This window comes from Opisthorchis viverrini (assembly GCF_000715545.1).
Source record: "Opisthorchis viverrini unplaced genomic scaffold opera_v5_176, whole genome shotgun sequence".
NCBI lineage: Eukaryota > Metazoa > Platyhelminthes > Trematoda > Opisthorchiida > Opisthorchiidae > Opisthorchis > Opisthorchis viverrini.
In genome coordinates this window covers 34502-57853 of record NW_008751834.1, presented here as the reverse complement: position 1 = coordinate 57853, position 23352 = coordinate 34502, and the positions used below count along the sequence as shown (strand labels likewise).

The 23352-nt window shown below is 46.3% G+C and overlaps 1 protein-coding gene across 1 annotated transcript; it reads left to right on the top strand.

The window, feature by feature from the left end:
- Positions 1 to 8127: 8127 nt before the first annotated feature.
- T265_07594 (hypothetical protein) lies at positions 8128 to 22566 on the top strand (the record flags this gene model as incomplete). Its single annotated transcript, XM_009173158.1, has 3 exons — positions 8128 to 8151; positions 16498 to 17550; positions 21421 to 22566. 2 exons carry the CDS (start codon positions 16510 to 16512, stop codon positions 21823 to 21825), a joined length of 1446 nt encoding a protein of 481 aa, XP_009171422.1.
- Positions 22567 to 23352: the final 786 nt, after the last annotated feature.

Below are 23352 nucleotides of genomic sequence, written 5' to 3'. Positions count from 1 at the left end.
CCTTTCCCATTAAACACAAACCCCACCAGTCATGCCTTTATTCTGACTGTAATGCTATGATCATACCCGACGGTATGCTACCCACTAGTTGGGAATAAATATTATTATTATTATTATCATTAATCGTCATCCACATTAGCGAAACATTTCTACGCGGTGTGTCGTCAGTCGCGTGACGAAGGCCACCTTCTCTACGCCTGGAGTAAAGCGATTGCCATGCCAATCTACAAAAATGGTGACCAACTATGGCCCGGCAACTGTAGCCCTATTAGCCCACCATCCTACCGCACAAGGTGAAGCAAGCCATCCTAGATCACCTTACTCCCCGGTCAAAATGGACTATTCTAAGACCGTTCTTGTGTAACGAAGATGCTTGTATTTATGGACAGCTTAACCCAGGCTAAGAGCAAGGGACTCCAGTTGGATGCCATATTTTCCGACTTCCCGAAAGCATTCGATCGAGTCCCATAAGTCCCGCTCCTTCACAAACGTGAGTATTACGTGATTCAAAGAGAAATTATACGCCGGATTAGGGCGTTCGCATCAGACGGAAAGTTTGCTGCAACAGTGGGCTTGGACTGGTATCCCCCGGCATCAGTCTCCTTTGGAGTTCCTAACAGCTCCACTCTTAGGCCATTGCTGTTGCCGACCTACGTCAGTGACATTCAAGATGTTCTTGCAAGTCCACGTCTAGCTTTTGCCGATGAATCAAGTCGGTTATTACCGAAGTACTTGTTTAAGTGCAAAAACGAACCCCACTGCCATTAATCCATGAAGAACTGCGAACTTCAACCCGCCACAGCCGTTGTTCAAGGAATTTCTCCAGACCATAGGCCGAGAAACAACGACCGTTAGTGGTATGCTGTATATTGTGGAATGGTTACTCCAGTGCGATGAATTGAATTTAAAGGAGAACAGTACTTTATAGAGTGTAGTAATGGGAAAACATAAACAGTTCAATATGTAGAGGACTTGCATACCTGTATTGCACACATGAGGGAACGTCTGCTTACAACGGTTGACAATTTGTGAACCATAAAAATATTCAGCACAATAGAATTAACGGAATGAGTGTAGAGTTGTAAAACAGAGGAACAAAATGGGACGGATATTGCACCCGTGGTAAAATGCACAAAAACCATCACCCAATAAATACCAAATATTCGGTGTACCGGTAAAGAGGGCTACTCTAGTAAAGTAGAAAGAACACTTGTTTCGTGACACGTTTCAAGAAGAATCTATCTTCCCTGTCGGCATGTTCACCCGAAGCGTTTGAGGTACGGTACGCACTCGTACGTGTGTAAAATTCTGCCACGTGCTTAAGTGGTAACATGTTCGACTCACAAGGGAACGCTGGAAAATTATCCAGAGGGCCGTGAGACGATAAATCGTCCGGCAAGTGCCGAAATCAGTGGACATTCTATACCAGTTCCTGTAACCCATACAATTTCTGAAACTTGTTAACAGATACTAGCAATAATTGTGGTAAAAAAAACCAAGGTGAGAATATGATGGCAACAATGGGAAATCAAACGCTCAGATAGAAATAAACCTCTGAAGTTTTGATAACGTTCATGTGGAAGAATGTTTTTAAATACAATCGGACCAATCTAAAACGACAGTTGACTAATCTCCGCCGCTTATCACTGTACAGTGTTATCTCCCCGCAATTACGCTGAAAATCAACGGGCATGTGGGCACGTATAATTTGCATCATGTGATATACCCTGTTTACGCTAGTGGCGAAGCCCGTTTACCATATCCAACTCGATGTTTCCCCTCTGGGGATTTCTTTAACTGGACATGATGATGGTAATCTCATCAGTGCCCGCGCGTCTCGAAGGAGTTCCGAAAGTTTATGCTGCGCTTATATAAGCGCACGATTCACGGTACTGAAAGGGACACTGGTCTAAGTCATCCATTCTCGAAAATTAGGTGGTTTTTCCAAAGCTAACTCTCTAGCACGCCAAGTTTTGCGGTTAAGCGATCGCCTAGAAATAAAAAACCACTTTCGGAAGGATACAGTCGTCATAGATATATCAGCGGTCATGACATACCATCCCTCCTGGTAAAAATCCGCGGGGACACAGAGACAGCAGCAACGTGGGTCTGCGGCAATCCAGGGAATGCATTTGGCGGTTACGGCCCTCTACTAAAACACTGATGCAGATGGTCAAAAGTGTCAGAAGGGGCTTCTGAAAATCAATCGGAATAATGCATTTTTGTTTTATGCCATCACTTTATATGATGTGTAACGGTAATGTGAGTGACGGTGGCAACAACACTTTATGATGACTGGGCGAGAGCCACACTCTTAAATAATCGTTAAGTAACTAACTCTAACCACCGACTCATAAACGAGTTGTGCTGCCAGAGGATGGGGGTAGATGTAGCCTGCCAATCAAGGACTGTATAAGTTTGACAGTATATTATGATACGACAGACAGAAAAAATCATTCTAAGTGCACAGAGGCGTGTAGTGGTAAGGAAAATAAAACATTAGAACGGACGGGATTAGAAGTTCCGTGGTGATTACCTTAATGTTCTTGGGGGTATTCTGTGGGTTGGACAGGAGGAAAAGTGGATTTAGCAGTAATGACCATTAGTTCCCGAAGCACTGCTACCAGCTTCGACCTACGAGTGGTGCATGGTGAAAATGCCTTTGGACACTAGCATTGTGTGTCTGTAGTGGAGGATTAAGGAACCTCATTACGTGCATATTGTTAATTTTTGGTGTTTTCAATCTTGGGGCAGGGGGTATGGGCCAGGTCTCCGTGAGCATGATTATGGACGGCTGTTCAAGGCAGATTGGCCGCTTAATAACGCAGAGTTTGTTGAAAAGGCTGAGGCAGTCTGTGTAAATTGTTTGAACACTGGCTACGCTGCCTCCGAAGGTGGGAAGCCAAAAGGTGTGCGACCAGAGGTTAGCACATTTAATAGCTTTATGCCGGGTTAGAGTCCAAGGCTCCAAAGGGGGACTGCTGCACACTTTTCTGCTCCTTGTCTCGTTTACGAGGGCAACTTTTCATTTTCAGGACTTTTCCAACCACGGGAGCCCGGTTCGCGCTGGCTTTTCACCTTTGTGGACGTAGTTTTTCCCCTTTTGCGGAAATTGCGGCCAATGTTACCTGTGGTCCTTTGGACGATTATATTTGCAGTTGTTCAAGAATTTTGGGCGAACATGCATCTGCTTGGCTTCTTGAACACTTTTGCTCGGTTCGATCGGTAAGTTGTCTATCTGATGCCCTTAGCGTTAGGCAGGGTGGGGGCGCCAAGAGGTATTCCTTTTTGTGTCGTTCCAGTGGGACTCGTGTTCGCAGAGGACGCACCCTGAAGGGATCCAGCAGTTTACTGATTCGGCGAATCTTCAGTGGTTTCTTTACGTGATGTCGCATTTCTTTCGTGTTTGTGTTGACTTCCTATTTGCCTGCGATCAGCGTGGCCGACTGGTTGTACGAAGGATTTCGGGTTAGACGTTGTCTGTTTTACGACTTTGGCTCTCGGGATTCTGGGCGATTTCCAGGTCGACGCTCCGCACGTCTGACCAGCACGTCCAGCTCAGAAGCTGTGACTTAGGCGTGGGGTTCACTTCGGCACCTTTATCGTCTGTTACGGAAATAAGCTACGATAGTACTACGTACTTTGGGCGCTGCGTTCACGGGAAGCTTGCATCTTCCCGTGCATTGCCTCCGGTACCCTGGGGGGTCTGCGGTGGTTGGGTAGAATTCGCAATCCGGAGTCACGGTCGGTTGCGTCAGCGTGCTTTCAAGAGCACAAGATTCTATACCTACCGTCGGTTTGGAAATAATTTTGGGGTGGACTGAACTGGCTCCAAGTGCCAGCCTGTTTCGCACCTCTCCCCTAGAACTGTTTAGGCCCAGATTTCGTGCCTCTAGAGAGTGATCGTCAGCTGTAGGCCCGATCGTTAGTTAAGACCTCTGAAATCTGAAAGTCCGATCCAAGATCTTTTTCTGGTGGACGGGGAGGAAAGAGCGACTTAAAGCTCAACTGTATGCTTGTTTCCCTTCTGGCGTGACCAATCTTTGTGAAGCGATTCGTGATCATGCTATGCGAGGGCATTACCGTGTAACAATTGTGCCCTCTTCGTTGGCATGAATTTTCTGGAGATCGACCTCCAGATGACTGGTCTGTTGTCCCTCATGCACCTGTCCACTAGAGGCGCCATGGCGTTCTTTATTGCCGCACTACAGAGCTGGATAACCTTCACGGCAGCGTACCTGGGATGGGTAGCCCAAGGTACTCGTTCAGGGAAGAAAGTTAGTTGTCAACTGTCATTCACGTTTTTGTGGTTGTTCTCTCCAGCGCTCCAGGTCTGAGTCGATCATCCCTATGAAAGCGAAACATTCACGTTGGTGTTTCTGATTTAGCAGCAGGCGTTTGGTTTCGTTTTCGATGGCTCTGTGTTTGGCTGCGGAATGCACTACACCTCTAGGTAGAGGCCAATTTCGCAGACAAACGGGTCAGGAGAGTTAGCTTGTTGGCTCGCCTGATCGTTCTGTAAACCTGTGCATTTGAATTGCCACCAGGCATTAGAGGCGTAGCCTTATACACCACATCTCACTTTCGAGGGGCGCCAATTTCGCTCATGTCCGTTTCGGTCCATCAGTGAATGTAGAGAGCAGTCTGTATTGACTTGTGCTGTGACAGAGACGGGGTGCACCACAAGAAATGAGTGCAAACTGACAGAAGTTATCACGCGCATTTTATATTATGCTGATGGAATTCAACAGATAATAGGTGTGAACTATGTAAATAGATTGAACAGTGAAAGAAATCTTTCACAGATCTGTATGAGGAAATAACGAAACCGACTCCGAACGTACTGCGCTGTGCTGCACCATTATTCCCCTAATGTCCTTCAAGCGAACGGTAACCGCAGAACGACAAGCGCAAAACCGAACGAGAAAATTTGGGTGAAAGCCTCGATCCTGTGTATCAATCCGTGAATCAGTGGAACCGTAATTCCTGTATTTGGTATTGACTTCACCAATCGAAATTTGAGGAGCAGGGCTACACTCGACTTTCCTCATTTGCCTTTATGACGCACATAACAGCCACCTGTCCTTTTGACTTGTAGATCTTGCGCAAACGGGTAGCACACACGCATCGCGCGGGAAGTTCAAATTCGGTTTCGTTTTTCCCTCGTGCAAATTTGTGAAAGAATTTCTTCTTTGTTCAATCTATTCACAGTGTACGCACAAGTTATTTTCGAATTTTAATACTCTAACAAAACATTTGAGAGATAACCCTTGTTATTTTGCGCACACTTCCTATTTTGCATATAGTCCTAAACATGATATCAATTTATACAGACTGCCCCTGCAGCCATTGACAGATTACAGCATATGTGGGTGAAATGGCTGCCCGCCGAACGTCAAACACGGTGTGCAACGCCACCCCTGCGAGGCCTGGTGGCACCCCAAATGCACGGGTTTACAGGACGACCAGCTAGGCCGATTTGCTAACTCCCATGACCCGTTTGTCTGCGCCAGCTGCCTCTACGTTAAGAGTGCAACGCATACCGCAGCCAAGAGGAGAACCCCAAAAAGCGGCACAGGCGCTTACAAGAGAACAGACTGATAATTTGGGGGGCCATTCTTCGGAACACTCACGCGAGCGAAGCCGGCACCATCGATCCTTAGCAGTGTCCTCACCAAGCCTGATAAATCGCTCCACGCCAAATGGTTATGCCAGAGTGGAAGCAAGCATCCAGTGTCCTCGTCACACCCACTCTTGTCAAGGCGTAACTACGAACAGCCTCTAACCGACTTGGTCTTCACCGCAGAAGAAATTCGTCTACTCTTGCACAAGATCAACCCATTCTGCGCCTTGGGACCCGACAAGGTCCACCCAAGGATCCTGATGAAAACGTCGTCCACTCTGGCAAATTCTTTACACCTGGTGTTTCGCCAGTCGGTTGACAAAGGCCGCCGTCCCTCTACTTGGAAGTAAGCGATCGTCACGCCAATCTACAAAACTGGTGACCGACTGTCGCCTGGCAGCTAAAAGGCTTTAAGCCTCATTAGCGTGCCGTGCAAGGTGATGGAACACATTCTTGAGCGAGATATCCTAGATCACCTTACTTCCAGCAACCTGATATCTCCAGCTCAACACACATTTCTCCCAAACAGCTCTTGCTTGACAAACATGCTCGTGTTTATGGACAGCTTAACCCAAGCCAAGGACGAGGGAACCATGTCGGACGCCATATTTTTCGACTTCCCAAAAGCATTTGATAGGGTACCACACACCCCGCCGCTCCAAAAGCTCGAGTCTTACAGGATTCAAGGGAAATTCCTTCATTGGATCAAGGCGTTCCTATGAGACCGATCATTCCGAGGGAGAATAGGCTCGGCCTACTCTTCTCCAGCGCCGGTCTCCATTGGAGTTCCTCAAGGCTCCTGGGACCACTGCTGTTTCTGATATAGGTCGACGATCTTCTAGATGTTCTTGCAAGTTCATGTCTATTTTTTTGTGGACGACTTGAAATCCAATGCCAGTGCCCTCCAAATGGTTGTAGACCTTGCAAAGCAGTTGTCGCTGGACTGGCACCTTCCTCTGAACGACGAAAAGTGCGTCCACATGTCATTCAGAGGAGACTCGCGAATGCCTTTTGGTGACCGACTGTCGCCTGGCAGCTAAAAGGCTTTAAGCCTCATTAGCGTGCCGTGCAAGGTGATGGAACACATTCTTGAGCGAGATATCCTAGATCACCTTACTTCCAGCAACCTGATATCTCCAGCTCAACACACATTTCTCCCAAACAGCTCTTGCTTGACAAACATGCTCGTGTTTATGGACAGCTTAACCCAAGCCAAGGACGAGGGAACCATGTCGGACGCCATATTTTTCGACTTCCCAAAAGCATTTGATAGGGTACCACACACCCCGCCGCTCCAAAAGCTCGAGTCTTAAGGATTCAAGGGAAATTCCTTCATTGGATCAAGGCGTTCCTATGAGACCGATCATTCCGAGGGAGAATAGGCTCGGCCTACTCTTCTCCAGCGCCGGTCTCCATTGGAGTTCCTCAAGGCTCCTGGGACCACTGCTGTTTCTGATATAGGTCGACGATCTTCTAGATGTTCTTGCAAGTTCATGTCTATTTTTTTGTGGACGACTTGAAATCCAATGCCAGTGCCCTCCAAATGGTTGTAGACCTTGCAAAGCAGTTGTCGCTGGACTGGCACCTTCCTCTGAACGACGAAAAGTGCGTCCACATGTCATTCAGAGGAGACTCGCGAATGCCTTTGTCATGCGTGGTGAGAAAGGACCAGAAAACATTATGGGGATAAACGCCAAAAAGGATTTTGGCACCTGGGTATTCTCAAACTTGTCCCTCTCACTGCACCATGAGAAATCGGCCCAAAAGGCATTCGCCATTCTACGGATGATCCGACGCACCGTCTCCCGTATTACTCCCATGGACTTCCAATTACTATATGTGGCCTACGTCAGACCGCTCCTGTAATACGCCAACCAAGTTGTCCACTCAGGACGCACGAAGGACGTCACCTTCATTGAGCGCGTCCAGCGAGCTGCACGAGAATGATTGCCGGCCTCAAATCCGTGGACTACGAGACGCGTCTCGCGATGCTGGATCTCTTTACCCTGGAGTACCGTCACCTCCGATGGGACCTAATTCTTACTTATGCCCTGTCTGAACAAAGCTTGGGAAAAAGTTTTTTCACCGTTGACTCAGTAATCACACGGTGAGAACATAGTAAGAAGATTTTCAAGCTCAGAGCGCACACATTCATTAGACAAAATTTTTTCTCATTTCGGGTAGTAGCTGTGTGGACTCTCCCTTCCTCCGGCGGTTGTCCACGCTCCTTCTAGAATCCAGTTTAAAGCACTAGTAGACAACAACAACAACACTTATTTATGCGAATCCTCGAGCTGGCAAGCATACTGCTCCGCGCTGAGAACATAAAGAGCAGTGCTACACGCTTTTTTCACTTGTGCCTTTCAGTTGAACGACAGCCACTGACTGACAAGAACAAAACCGACCCGGGAAACTTGGGCAAAAGCCTGTGTATCAATCCGCGCATCATTGAACTGAGCTGATTGTTCGTGCGACCGGAGACCTATCAACTGACCTTGGCGCGTGGTTGAAGGCCTCGGGGGTGTAAAGTAATTCGTGTTTAATTTATGTAGTTAGTGATTATGTGCAAACTTGCTTTCTGCGTTTCGACTAATGAGCCTTAGTTATGTGTTCAGTCCCGCCTTCTTAGGATCACTGTCCCCTGGCGCTCACATATGTGTATACACACTACAGAGGCCCGTTAATTTTTGTTTAAAGTCTCGTCGGAATTGTGCTTATATGGAAACCTATCAAGAGGTGATATTTTCGAAATTCTGTGAATCGGGGGTCACACAGCCTACTTCATTTCGCCTGTGTGCCCTTATGCATTTGAGAGGATTATGTGCACATGTTCCCATGTTCTGCTGACGGGCTCCCGATTCACGTAGGTTACGCATAATAAAGAGTGCCGGCTCGTCTTCCGAGTCCCCTGTAACTGTCTTTTTGGAGAATAGTTCGGGTCTCGTCCTAAGAAGATGCCGAATTATTTAGATAGCTTACGGTCCGTTCGACTGTGTGCTGGTCTTAAGGGGACGATCACCGTGTCAACCTCGTGAATTTCACGGGCTGTGGTGCTGTGTGTCTCCTCCGCTGAAGTTGGTCAAGGAATGTACGCATTCCTGAGAAATCCGCACGACAGAAGTTTCGAACCCACTTTTGATGTTCTTCGCCTAGTAGCAGCTAAAGTCAAAAGTCGGCACGCGGTGGGCTCTATGTTCCACTGGAGTCTATCTTAACACCTAATCGGCGAAGTGTCTTTGGGTGATGATAATCAGATCCAGCAAGGGTGGTATTTGACCTTCTTGGTATCTTGTGTGTGCGACGACATGCTGAGTCTAAGGGTTCTGTCCAGCGCCGATGCCAAATGCCCACTGGACCCGATGCGTCTGAACTCCATTCAGGTGGTTTAGGAGTGTAGTGGTTAACGGCCCTATGGAGTCTCTAGTGAACTGAACAAATTACTGGTGTAAGCCAGATACAAAGTCACAAAGAGAAAAATACAAGTAAATCTTGACTCACAGATCAAAATAGGAGATTCCGTAGTTCCGTATTCCGTTGAACCACCACACAAAGAATAGTTCTATCTTCCTGGTATCCCAGATCTCCGGTGATCGAAATATTATTCCACAAGCGCGAATATATTAGTCCAGCGTTCGTAGCTGAAATGTTTGTTCACGTTTAGTATTAGCAGCGGTCAGATATAGCTAACCGGCGGTCACAACAACAGTCACTCAGCAGAAGTCTCAAAGTCACGTTGGAGCCAACGCGCGGGTGGTAGCGGTTGTATTTCAGTAAAACAAACTTTTGTACAGCGATGTGACTGGTAATGATGGGAAAAAAGAAGATGATACTGAGCATGAAAAAGAGCAGTTTACAAGTGCTACAGGAGCGTTGAAATCACATACCACCAAGCGATCCTAGAGGAAAATTGATTAAGTGTTTTTCGAGGTGATGTTTGTCTTCCGATGAGCTTGGTGGATACGGTGAGACGTTTAGAATGCGTCCGAGAACGAGTTAGAAGAGATTCAGAGTTATCGAGGATAAACGCTTTAATTATCCAAGAACAAGCGCGAATGAGCTGAACTGTATACATAAGGGTTCAGTACAATTATGTAGGGTACTTATAATAATAATCAGTGGAAGTTGAATCAATAGCACATCAAAAAAGTGTAGTAGTGATGTCGGAAAGGGTAGCCTGGGTGGCAGGGCCGCAAGTAAGTAGAGGACAACCCCACACCCCCTCCTGCTTTTTGAATCGGTTTTGGGAATTTAGTTGCCGTCTACCGTGAGCTTCATGTGAGGAACGTCTGGCATGATCCAGGTTTCTGTAAGCACGGTTTTGGGCGGTTGTTGAAAGCAAGTCGACTGTCAAATATCGATAAGTTTGTTGAAAAGGCGGTGTTTGTTTGAGGACAAGCACTTCAACCCAACCTCTGCCGCGTCTAAAGGTGGGGAGCAGAGAAGTCCGCCACCAGAAACGGCAAATTTGAGATGTCTATGCCGGGTTTGAATCCGGTGCTTCGAAGGGACCTCTGCGACGCACTTGTCTGCTTCCGGCTTTGGTGCTCCTAATGCCTGCTGCTCGCTTGAAGGGGTACTTATCCCGCTCGGGGTCCGGTGTGCGTGACGATGAGACTCGGATATTTTCCTTAGTTACCGAAAATCTCGAACGTTGATAATTGTGGCTCGTTCAGTGCCAAATTTTGTGCTCCTGGGTTCGCCACAGATTCACCGTAGATGTACCCAAAATATGTTTTTGCTTGGTTCTTTGGGCTTCCATGCACAGTTTGGTTGCCAACCTGTCGTTGTGGTCCTGTTGGTTTGCTTGTGTGTTGGATGAGACCGCCTAGGAACACTTTTTTGGTGTCACTCCAAAGAGGCTGGTTTTTGCATAGGTCTGTTCCTTGAATTCAGCAGACAGCTTTCTGGTTGGGTGAGGTGTATGTGGCTTATTCGACCGCGGTATCTTTCCTTTGGTGTTTGTATGGACTTGCAGGTCGTCCGCGATCAGCACAACCAATTCAGTACACATGGGATTTTCAGGCACAGTGTTGTCGGATTTGTGACTGGCCCCCGGGGCCATAGGTGACAACTAAATCCACGATCAAACTTTGAACATGTTGGACCTTGCGTCTGCTAATTTCGCATGTCCGGATGAATCCCTGGCGACTGTCTTTACTACAGATACCTTATGAGATGAATGCTTCGAAGCGGACTTCGTCTCGGTTAACTGGCTAGTGGTTGTGGAGCTCTCGCCGCAATCACTGGCGTCGAGGTCAGCGCTCGTGGCTGATCTGTCCGTTTACTTCGCTACTTCTGCACAGCTGACCCAATCCAGCTTAAAATTCGTAACTTTGGTGTTGAGTTTACCTCTGCTGGTTCATCGCTTGCTAAGAAAATGGGTGACAATAATTTCCTGTATGTTAAACGTTCTGTCTCCGGGAGGCTTGCCTGTCACTGTTGTTGATGGCCGTTGTATTTGTCACAGTTAAGTAGAAGCTACCCTCTTGAGCTCCAGTCAGTTAGATTGGCGTTCTTTAACAGCTACCATCGCTTTGGTCATAAATTTGGTGTCGGCTTATCCGTCGCCAGGTGGTGGCTTGTTTCGACTTCCCTCCGAACTCGCTGTGGTTCAGTATTCGCGCATCTAGATGGCGATCTTCTGATACACGCCCGCTATTCGGGAAGGCTTCTTGAACGCTGATGGCCTGCCCCAAGTTGTTCTGTACGACAATGTTGTACAGGCTCCAACCTAAAGCTGTCACCCTGTCATGGTGGTCGGGCTTCTGTGCTGCAACGATCCTGCGGGCTATGCTTGCTGGAACTTAGTTCCTATAGGTCCAAGTAAGGCCAGTAAGACGGCGGGTCCCCGTACTGCAAGAAGTCTTATTACGAGGTGGTAAAGCCATACTGTCCTCTGCGATAGAAGTATGAAGGCAGTAAAGGGTTTCCCGCAGGCGACCACCGTGTGCGCATTAACGGAAGCAGCGATACTGCCTTCCTTCGAGGAAGGATGGGTTAGTAAGGGTTGCCCCGAAAAACCGCACACTCCGGTCGCCCAACGGTTCATCGTGACCGCCGGTGCATTATTTACTACGGTCGAAATACTTCTAAAACCAAAGAGTCGTTCTGCTCAAAAGGTACCTGCCCGTGTGCAGCTGCACCAGGGGTGAGACAGTAATGCCTTACTCCCTGCGTCGGGCCAGGTCGGGCCCCTCCAGCTAAGTGGATCAGACTATTGACTCATTGGCTCCTGGCAGGATTCCCAAGAAAATCCCTAAGTGCTGTCCCACAGTTCGGACTTTCGAGTCAGAGGTTAGGGTCAGGGTCCCCGAACAAAACCCTACATCCTACCACTACCTTGTGCGTCAGACTTTTGACTCAAAAGCTCAGGGTGAAGTACCTCAACTAAACTCCCTTCTTAGGCCTAGGCAACCGGGAAGTATTATTTGCCCTTACAGCTCCTCGCTCACTCGCCTGCTCCCACACTCCGTCCGCATCCATCGTATAATGCAATGAACCCATCTGTAAATCCCCCAGCCACTATTCTGTGTCTTAAACTTCGCCCATAAAAATATACCAAAATAATAACTTGCTAACCTCAAGAGATATGATCTACGCTGCAGTCTTTAATATCCGTAGTCTATGTTCAATTGGACAACAGGTATGCCTTGCTGAAACCTTGCTTCCCCCATCTGAATACGTCTCAGTTCCGTTGCCCGAACAGGCCAAGTCTCACAGTAATACAACAAATGATAGAGGATGCTGGTGGATTTTGAAAGACCAGAAGATGGAGAAGCCTTTCACTACAGACAACAGCCTGGCCCTGTCTCAACTAATTCAATCAGCCGGTCAAGCTGCTTTTGATTGTATCGATAGTCAGAAACTTTGGCAATCATAGGTGTCCTTTCCAAATTTATATCCCTCATGAGGGCACTGTATGCGAACTCCTGTGGGTGCGTACAAGTATATGAGGGGCTTCCACCTGAATTCACCTCGTCTAGTGGTGCCAGACAACGCTGTCCCCTCTACCTTTCTTCTTCCACTTTGTTATTGATATGCTGCTTGAAATTTCTTTCCCCCTCTCTGAAACCTCGAAGGTTGAAATGCTCTCGGGACGTTACCTCACAGACATTGAGTATGCGGCGCTGAAGTGACGTCAACTTGTCTGTCAGAGACAGCGTTTACACTGCAGTGGTTCAATCCATGCTGCCTTATGGATTAGAAACGTGGCCCCTACATGCAGAGGACGTACGGAAGATGTCAGTATACAACCATCGGTGTCCTAAGCATTGGTCAGGTGTTGTTGAAACATTGGGTTAGGAATGCTGAGGTACGCCGGTTGGTCTTATGAAGAAGGAACTCTCCCGCAATTGGTGAATTACGAATGCTTCATAGGTTATGCTGGTTAGGATATATATTTCGCATGCCAAAAGACTGCCCGCCTCACAGAGCTCTTTTAGCCCAGTCCTGCACCGAGTGGAAGCGACCGACTTATGGATAGTGTATGACCTGCAAAGAAGTAAGAAAACACTAACCAATAAATTTAGTCGGGTCGGCAATTGTCGCCTCCCTGTATGGAGACTCTGGGATTCAACTCACCAATGCCTAATGACTTTGGCAGAAATGGCCGAATTGCGCAGTCATTGACGCTCGTACAGCAAAGCTGTCGTCTTCAATACGTAGCAACCCAGTTTCTGAACTAACCAGATGTGCCCACACCTTCAAGGCATGACTTTATGTCCCACACACTTCCATCTTCCATTGATCGAAGCTGTGGCAGCTGGAATCAATATGTCGCTTCATAGCTGGTAGACTGATTGAGTTGATTCTAAGGTAGGGGCAGCTGACACAGACAAAGAGGTTAGGAGAGTTAACTAATCAGTTTATCTGGTCGCCTTGCAATCCCGTACACTTAAAATGTCAGCAGGTCTGTTTAGCGTGACAGTGTATTCTACGCCAAGGAAGATCCGCATTTCTGAGTAGTCTGCACGGCAGAAGTTTCGAATTCACGTTTGAGGTTCCGTGTCCCTGGCCCAGTAGGAGACTTTTTCATCTTTCTTTGGTGATGCACAAACCCAGCAAGCATGGTTGTTTGTCTGCATGGTATCTGGTAGGTGCGACTACATGTTGAGTCCAAGAGCTGTGTCGAAAAACTTTGGTCAGCGCCGATGCAAAATGTCCACTAGAATCGATACGTTGGAACTCCATTCAGGAGGCCTTGGAGTGTTGAAATCACCTCCCAGAAAGAGATACTGGAAGTGATCGATTGGTGAGAGTTGCTTAAGTGTTAAGAGAACAAGCCATCTTCCAGTGGACTTGAGGGGCAACCGTAGACAACGCCGAGAAGAGAACCGATCGCATTCAGTGGAATTGTGCATCACGAGTGTGCAGGAGTGGTGTCGGAGAGGACAATCTTGATGGGCAGGGCCGCATTTAAGTGTACAGCAAACCCACGTGCCCTCTCGCATACCCCACTGAGCCATACTCTTTATAATCCGTCGTCGTAAGTTCGTAATCGTTGCAGCCGGAATGGCCGTTGTGACAAATATTTTCGTCACAGGTGACGAATGAAAGACTAAGAGATGTGGGTTTATTATTCTGCTTTTCGATCCCCTGTCAGGTTTGCTGGCGGATCACTGAAATTTGGCCTGGCCCAAGGTACCCCAAAAGCGGAGGACTGGATTTTTATTGGTTCGGTATGTATCAAAGGCTGGGGCACATGTCTCTTGGAGTTTTGATGCAAACCTATTTCATCGGTGCTTGACATCAAATTCAACCATGTCGGTTTGTTGGCCTTTTTGCAATCCCTTGTGCTTATCTAACCTCCAGCAAGGTCTATTCGATGGCTGTTTTTTTATGCAGGGGTCGAGGCGATGTGGACTTAACAGAAATTGGGATGTACTTTTGTTTTGTTGCGGCAAAAACCTCAGTTGGACAGATTTGGACCATTACACTCACTTGCATATCAACTTGGTTTTGACGGGAAACTCGACTGGAACCCAACTGAGTCTCCCGTCTAGGATGTTCTTAAGCACCTGCTGAGCCTGAAGAAGGGCGGGACCGACCTTGGGCTTTCGGAGAGTTTTCAGCAACACATAATACACGTAGTGTATTACGTGTATACAACGTAGCGCGATTACTCGAAACATGAGGTAGTCTGATGCGGCAGGTTAGTTTGTTTAAGAACATCACAAACGGCAAATTCAGCTGGGTTCCACTTGAGTCCCTTGCAAAACCAAATTGTTATGCAAATGAGTAGTGAAATTACCGATAACTGAGTAGACCTTCTGGTTACAGGACGGTGAGGCGTCAGTATCCACACTGATGTTGCTGTCTAATGATGATTATTATGGGTGGTAATGTCTGCAAGCACTTTATCAGGCTTGAGAACAATGGGCACCTAATATGCAACCACGTCTCGCAGGTTTGTATTAGGCCTAAGCGGGCCACCGAGCTGAGGTCCCGAAGTGTGCAGATCGATTCAAGCTCTTTTCCACAATTCTTTGTTCAGATGCATGATATATTGGGGACTATTTGCTTGACTTCAAACCTTCTCCTCCAGTTGTCCTTTCGACAGGATGGATGATCCCAGGCATTTGAATATAGTGGCTTATTCTATTTACTCACCATGTACATTAAATGATCACTCGCATGCCTCCGTAGAGATAGAAAGGAAGGTGGTCTTCTTGGTGTTGTGTTATAGTCGTACAAGTGACTCTTACTGAGCTAGATTGTCCGGTATACACTGTGGTTCTTGTTTCTCTCTGGGTTTGGTGTCCCAAATGAACACCGGAGTATTCTTGTTACACTCGCTCAAGCGACCTAGTGATTTCGAATTTAGAGGAAACCGATGGCATTGGTCAGCCTTATCGTAAATCGACACTAGCAAGTACAGATGTTTTCATACTGTATGCTCGTATACGCACCTTCACTGATGGGCAGTACAAGGACAGGCTTCTTTGTCGAACAACTGCCGTGTGCTTACCAGTTTTTTGACTCCGATCTAAGAGGTAGCTATCCAAACGAATGTTGGAACACATTTCGATTAGTTACTCCAAGAACAGCGACCTACCATTGACAGTCAATTTTTGCCAAACATGAACGGCACGGGGCATCAAATCACCCTTGCAATGGCTTTGAAACCTGTTTACAATGTTTCGTTCAGTTTGTGGAAGACAACTAAATCGGTGATGTCGCCCGCTGCCGAAGTTCTTGGAATAGTCATTTACAAACCTTATCCTTGCTCCCAGAAACGCGTTGTATAGACACGCACTCGTGTGGGTAGAGAATCACATCCCAATCCCGTGACTCTCAGAGACTTTGTCAGTCCGGATGAACGTTTTTATTTTTTACCACTGAATTTTGATTCGGTTGATTCCGGTCCATATTGTTGGTTGATTTTATCTGTCGTGCTTCTGACTGGGGTATCGTGTTCCTCTTGAGCCACGTAGTTGGTAGTCTTCCTGCAGAATTATTAACGACCACCACCTAGTTTTTTGCTGCTTGGTTTTTTCCCGCTGAAGTTGATTACAAATATGTAGAAGTCTTGCTGAACATTCAAACAGCATTAATCCTGAAGGCCGTGTTTTAGTATTTTCGTGGGGAGGGGAAAATGTTAGTTGACGTCTTCTTGAAGCAAGGTGAGTTTCCGGGACCAATCATACCAGAACATGGACGACTAGGCGGGTGGCGATTCTGATGGAAATCAGCGTCGGTTGACAGACTGCACCAATAAAGATCTTTGGGAACTTCACTACCTCCAAGACGCTTTTTGCATGAAATAGGTCAATCTTTTAATGTGGATACCTAGGCTTATCATGTACCATCCTTACTGTATATCCACTGGACTCCGAAATGTATCCTGACCGGAGACTTCACTTTGTTGCTTTCAGTTCGCTGGACTCATGCTACGAAAACCGCTTTTCATTTTGCTAGTTTCGATCTTCACGCTTCTGATTATTGTCGCCCTTGTTTTGACCTGCACGCTCAATCTCGTGGTTCATCATTTCATTGAGGAACAAGCTCAGCTTAACCCTGGATTACCCTTGTTTCAACAGTGGTCCGAACCGTCTGTGCCAATCTATTTACAATTCTACTTTTTCAATTTAACTAACCCTACGGATTTCCGTTTGGGTGCTAAACCTATTGTCAAGCAATGTGGACCTTACACCTATCACGAGCGACGTTTCAAACGTCAGATCGAGATCAACGAGGCAGCCTCGACAATCAGTTACAGTGAAGAGAAACAGTACTTCTTCGTTCGAGCTATGTCTGTGGGACCAGAGAGTGACGTCATATCCAGCATCAACCTTGTCTACTTGACGATTGCTTATCAGGTCAGCTGGTTACCAAAAGTGTTCATCTCGATTTTGGAAATGGCAGAAAAACTATTTTCCGACGAGCTGATTACCCGACGCAATGTGAGCGACTGGCTTTGGGGTTACGAGGACCCGTTTTTATCTTACATAAAAGCGCTCATACCAATAAACATCTCGGTCGTCGGTTTATACTCTAAAAAGAATAATACTTTGGATGGTCCCTATGTAATCGATAGCGGAGTTTCAGATCGCACCAAACTTGGTCATATCCTGAAATACCAGGGACATAGTTCAATGTCTTGTTGGACGACTTCACTGGCAAACCAAATCAATGGTTCGGATGGTTCGTTGTTTCCCTCTTTCCTGGGACAGGACGAGAATATATTTGTATTCGCCGCGGATATTTGTCGGTCACTGGAGTTCAGCCCACGAGAATGGAGTGAAATACATGGCATTCGGACGAGAAAATACCTTCCTTTGGAGGATTCATTTGATTCCCCAAAGCTAAACCAAAAAAATCGCGGATTTTGCCCTCGCTGGCCCACCTGTTTTGAAACAGGTGTTCTGGATATGTCTTCCTGTCAACCCGGAGTTCCAATTGCCATGTCCATGCCGCATTTTGTCCACGTGAGTTTGCTTTTTACCTAACCAGGACTTTCTCCATTTTCATTAGACTACGTTCTAATTATCAGCAGCATAGAGTATCTCAGTTAGTTGACTAGGTATTTCTACTTTTGAGGTTCTGACAACTTTTGCGCATTGGAATCCACTTTGTATCATGATGGAGGTGCCACCGTGGGCTCTTTATTTCAGTACCCTTGTTTCTGACGAAAAGCTACGACACACGGTAACTTAGTTCCTGGTTGTTGGTCTGTTCACCGAGTTTGGCAATAGGATTGCAAACGTTTCATCATCAGTCGACGTGACGTTGTCAGTGTGACGATGAAGCACTGATGATGTCACCGCTTGGTACCCGCTATTCAGACCTTCCGCCTTTAACGCATCTTTCAACATGCGAACTCTTGAGCATGCAGACTACTTACATTCTTACTTTCTTGTTAGACAATTATTGCATTTGTGAAACCTGAATAACAAATCCGTCGACAGCAGTTGGAATAAGAGTATAGGGTCCGTCCACGATCAGACCACAAACCCGTTCTACCTGAAATGTCGAAAGCTTACGGTGTTTTCGCCTTCATATTGCTGCAATGTTTTTTAACCCCGTCCGAAATCTAAACTTGAAGGGTTTGAGTTTGTTGATACTGCTAGCCACATCTTGCTGGTCGTTTTGGTCTCAATCGTACTGCGACAGAGGAAGTGAACGCACACGCTATCAGAGTGCATTCAATATTTGCGAATCTGAGTCATGTATGGTGTTGGAAATGAACTTCACGGAGGCTAAAACACCATGTATACGAGGCAGCTGCAAGTGCACTCTTGTTTTGAGGCTGTGGCACTTGACCAATCTGATCGGAGGACCTAAAACGCCTTCATGTAGTTAATCACGACTGCCTATGTAACACCTCAGACACTCGTCTTTGGCTGACTGAGGCCTTCGTGGTTTTTCTTGCACATGTTTTAGACCCCTGCCATGCAAGTGATAGGTTTGCTTCCTTTTCCGAGTCAGAGAACTGAGTTGAAGTTTTCACATGGGTACACATGAGACAGGTTGGTCTGAAACAAGCGACCGCCATTTCATTGTCACTTCTGTGAATGTTTGAACCGTGTGATCCGCCCCATTCAGTTTTATTGGTAGGGTGTCTAGGTTTTCGATCAGCACAGCGGCGACCGCATGTTGAGATTCGCGTAGCCGGTAGATCAGTCGTCACTTAGACTCGGAACTACAATTAATCAGCGCGTAAATATATATTGGAGGAATGTCTCAAAGTAACTGCGTAGGGTCTATTGTTGATTGGCATCTATTCAATGGATACCGCTTGGGCACAGGAGCTCAAAGCGAAATCGCAAACTCCTAGCCACTGAATCAGCTATGTGGCATTGAGGGGAAGATTGGGCCTGCAGGTTCGAAATGGAATTATGCAGACGTGTTACTTGTGTTCAACCTGTGTCCCGAAGCGTTACTTGGTGACATCTGTGTTCTAGCTTATCAGCTGCCTCCAACGTCGAAAACAGTACGTTGGAAGGGATACATCCCGTCTTTGACATTGTCGAAAACCGTCCTCAGTAGCATCCAGCGTTCGAATCGCCTCTTCAGTATCGCCGTCGTCATTCAGATTCATGCGTTTTTTAAGTTTTACTATCGCATTTCTGGTGGGTTTGATGATTCCCTGGCCCAAGACCACCTCGTGATCATGAATTGTCACTTTCACTTGGTGGTCGGGCTTCAGTGGTGCAACGATCTGGCTTGCTATGCTGGCTTGCTGTGCTTCTGAGTTCAATTGTGGTGGGAAAATCGGAGAGGAGCTATCAGAATCCTGCAATGTGAGCTTCGTGAGAGGAGTAAAGTAGTACTGATCTTTGCAATACAAGTGTGAAATTGCAATGTATTTACACTATGGAGATAACGATGCTGTCTTTGAAAACCACACGCTCCGACCGCCTAGATCGAAGTTGTGCCTTTTCAAATGTTAAAAAATTGTAGGTGGATGTATTCGTATATATTCGTATATATATATATATATATATATATGGTGTGTGTGTGTGTTAGCCACTCTCCTGACCCTGCGTCTCCCTCCCCGAAGGTCTCGTGCACTAAACCACATATGTCGGTACGAGAATGTATTCAGTTTTATAGGTCAGATAGTTTCATTTGGATGATATGGCTTCCTTGACAAGTATAATTTAAAAAAATAATCATCCCCGCTAGCCAACAAACAGGAACATCAGACTGAACACCCAGCACTCATCAATTCGGCTAGTCATGCTCTCTGAAACGATAAAATAAGCTCACTTTCTAAGTTGTTCAAGGCCTGCGTTGATAAGACATCACCAGTTCGACGTTCATGAGAATGGCCAATAGAGCTGTTGGGGTCGTCAAATAAAAAGAGGCTTGCAGCCCCTTGTCATGGTGGTCGGATTTCTTGTGGACCTTATTCACCTTGGTTGTTTTATGCGTGAGGATAAGCCAGCTTCTTGGATATTTCAGATCGTGGCTGTTTAAGTGGTTCCAAGGTTCTTGCGCTGTTTCCAGTGGTTTAATTTATTTTCAGTCTGCAGATCATATTTATCCCTGTCTGTTCATACTTTTAGCTGACAGCCTCGATGATAATGTGGCTTTTGAAAGCAAGAACAATGTGTAGACGGCGAGGGAAACCTCCCAACCACCGGAGTCAACTTTAACTTTGTTGTTCAAGTTGATCGTTGCCAGGGTATCAACGGTGGCTCGATTGTTGGAGGGCGAATTTACTTACTGGAAGGTTCGTGGTTCGAATCCGACCTCTGCATCTCGACTTCTGTCTAGGCTTGAACAACCTGACATTATTGCAGCTCTCTCTCATTCTTTGGGTGGCATGGCAGCTGGGCATCTAAAAGGTGCTACAGCTGAACGATTATCTTTTTTTATTGGTGGACTTCGTTTGATATATTTTCTTGAGAATGCACTCCAAGTACATTCCTCAAGTACCAGCATCCGAAAGCCTCTATCTTGACAGCTGTATGAAGCACGTATCGGCAGGTTGCGCAAGAAGAGAATAAAACAGATTGGACGGCGGATTATTAGATTCGGAGTTTGGTCTTCAGACTAATTCTTTCCCTGTGCTACAGTACACACATCTGTTTTGAAGTCCAGCAGAATTATTCAGGCGATTTTTCACTTCATCAGTAACCTCGCCGTTTTGAGCTGGCAAACTGATTGTAGTGTCACGTCATTCATCATATACCAGGACGGATTGCAGATGGAGCGAAGTTCTTCTTTTTTGAGGCGCTCATCCCTGAATCGAAGGAGGAAGGTTCCACCTATGTCTCAGGGCAGACTGCCGCTTCTTAGATGACAAGTCGAGGGTCGACACCTTTTCGCCATACATATTGACACATGAACCTATAGCCGATCAACTGTGTGGAGCTGCTGTCCGCTTCCACTGTGACCCACAATTTTTTCTGTTCACGGAATCGAATGAAGCCCATGGAGCGGTTAAAGTTTTGCTGTTGTTTTTCGGTTGACTTAGTGTACAGTGCATCTGCACAGTGATCAACACGACGGACTGAGGTGATCGTGCAGTCAACCTATTTGTTCCTTGGTTCCTGGGACTCCCTGATCACCGAGTTTTGTTTGAGAGTACGTATTGTCCGATGAATGATTTCTTAAGAGCGATTCAGTTCAGCTTTCCAAGTCAGCTGTGCATGCCTGCCTTCACATATCTATAATTATCCATGCGATGTGGATCTGTTCTAGCGAATCGCATCCAGTTTTTGTATCCCCTGCATTGAATCGAATAATGGTTTGTAGGACACATGCAACACACTCGTGTCCTAGTTTTAAACACTTGCTCCGAAGTCAATCCAAATTTCAACCCATTATCTTCCTATCTCATCTCACAGGCCAATCGAACCTATCAGGATGGTGTGATTGGTTTGCACCCGTCAGCTGAGTTTAACACGACATTCCACATCGAGCCAAGGACTGGACTAGTGTTGAGTGCCACGAAGAAACTGCAAGTGAATGCAAACATCACCAGGAACCCGAAATTCCACAGTCTCGCCACTGTCTCCTCGGTCCTTTTGCCCATAATGTTTGTCAACGAAAGTGTCACAGTGGATTCAGATCACGCCAAATGGCTCCGTCAGTCCATCGATGTTATGCCATTGGTCGCACTTGTAGGTACTTCACTTTTGCTTGTCACCGCCTTCATGGTTATCCTAATCTTGACTATCGTATTCATGCGGCAAAGAAGAGAACCTGATAATGAACCACTCCTTACAACAGACTCAGACGTCGTCGCGTAATATACCCGTTCATGATGTTATTTCCTGCGAGATTCGTTGCATAGCAAAACCTCATTTTGGTGATTTTCATGCATATTATTTCTTTCTTTTTCCTGCTTGGTTTTTAATTCACTATGGATTTTGAATTTTTGATATCATGGCATGTTGAAATTTGATCTATCGGACAGAAGTCATACTGTTTTTTACTGGTTGACTTCCAGCAGATCGATTATTTTGCAGTCTTGTTTGTTGGTTTGCTCATAAAGGTCATCGAATCCGATTGCCCTTGCTCATGTGACGTTTACTCGGTCTCCGTTCTCCGAAACTCAAGTGTCACAAACGGATGGCCTTGCCCGATTTGTGATCACCGCGCCATCACATGTTAGTTTTATGTGTCTGAAAGGTAATGAAGGCTAGTTCCTGTCTACCAACTGGCCTAGTTTGTGACATTGGTCTCTGGCTATTCACACAAGTTTGTCTGTTTTTTCACCCAGTTATGGACAACATGAACTGTTGGAACACACAGGTACTTTTTCTGCATTCCTCGGTATTGATTTGTCTGGATAGACAGTTCCGGAAATACCTTTGGGCCTTGACCAAGGAAGTTTTGCTCACGGTGCTTGTGACGAATATGAACCGTACTGTGCCCGGATTATTTAAATTTCTCCGTATCCGGCTGACTCTAACTGCTTTTGTACGTGGTAGCCTGCTTTGAGTTATCTGAAATGGAAGCACTGAATGTTCAGTACTCTTGACTGTCGGTGACTGATGGATCTGTTTGATTGTCTTTAGAATTTAGGTCATTCGGAACAAGTCATTTTCTGGTACCCTCGAACCAGCTGTCAGAGTCACATTGGCTTCCGATTGTGTGTATGTCTTATGGAGAATGACTTTACAGGCACTGGAGAGACCTTCCTGCTGAAAGAGCCGGAATGCGTTGTCTTCGTAACCTTAGCATGCCGTGATGCTCATCTTATTCTGTCCTTCACTGTTATGTATTTATGCAATATACCTCCATTTCACATGAGTTAGCACGACAAAACAGCTTGGCATCCCGACTAATGCTGGAATGCAGTTGCAGTCTGAATCAATTCACTCATTATGTTATCACCGAGATCAGCTGACAGACCGCAAAATCGGAAGTCACTGGAAATGTCGAATTATCTTGGGCTCCTGTGTGGGTTGAAAAACCAACCAATAACTTTTAAAGTAACAACTCATGTTTTTGGACTAAGCTGACCCCTCATTTGCAAATTAATTTTGTTTTTCGAGAGACTCACCTGGAACCCAGCTGAATCTCTCGTTTGTGATGTTCTCAGGCAACTGAATGTGCTGCGCCAGGCCGCCTCATGTTTCAGTCGCTACGATATTTGAAATATCTCGATACATGTATATCTTTGTAATGTACTTCACTCAGTTTCATCTCATAGTGCCCCGAGAGCCAGTCTCATTGATTGACGAGGGGACTTCCAGATAATTTACGCTGAATCTGCAAGTGAACTGGTTAGACTTCTGGGTACTCGATAAGATTTTTACTGGTATGGTATT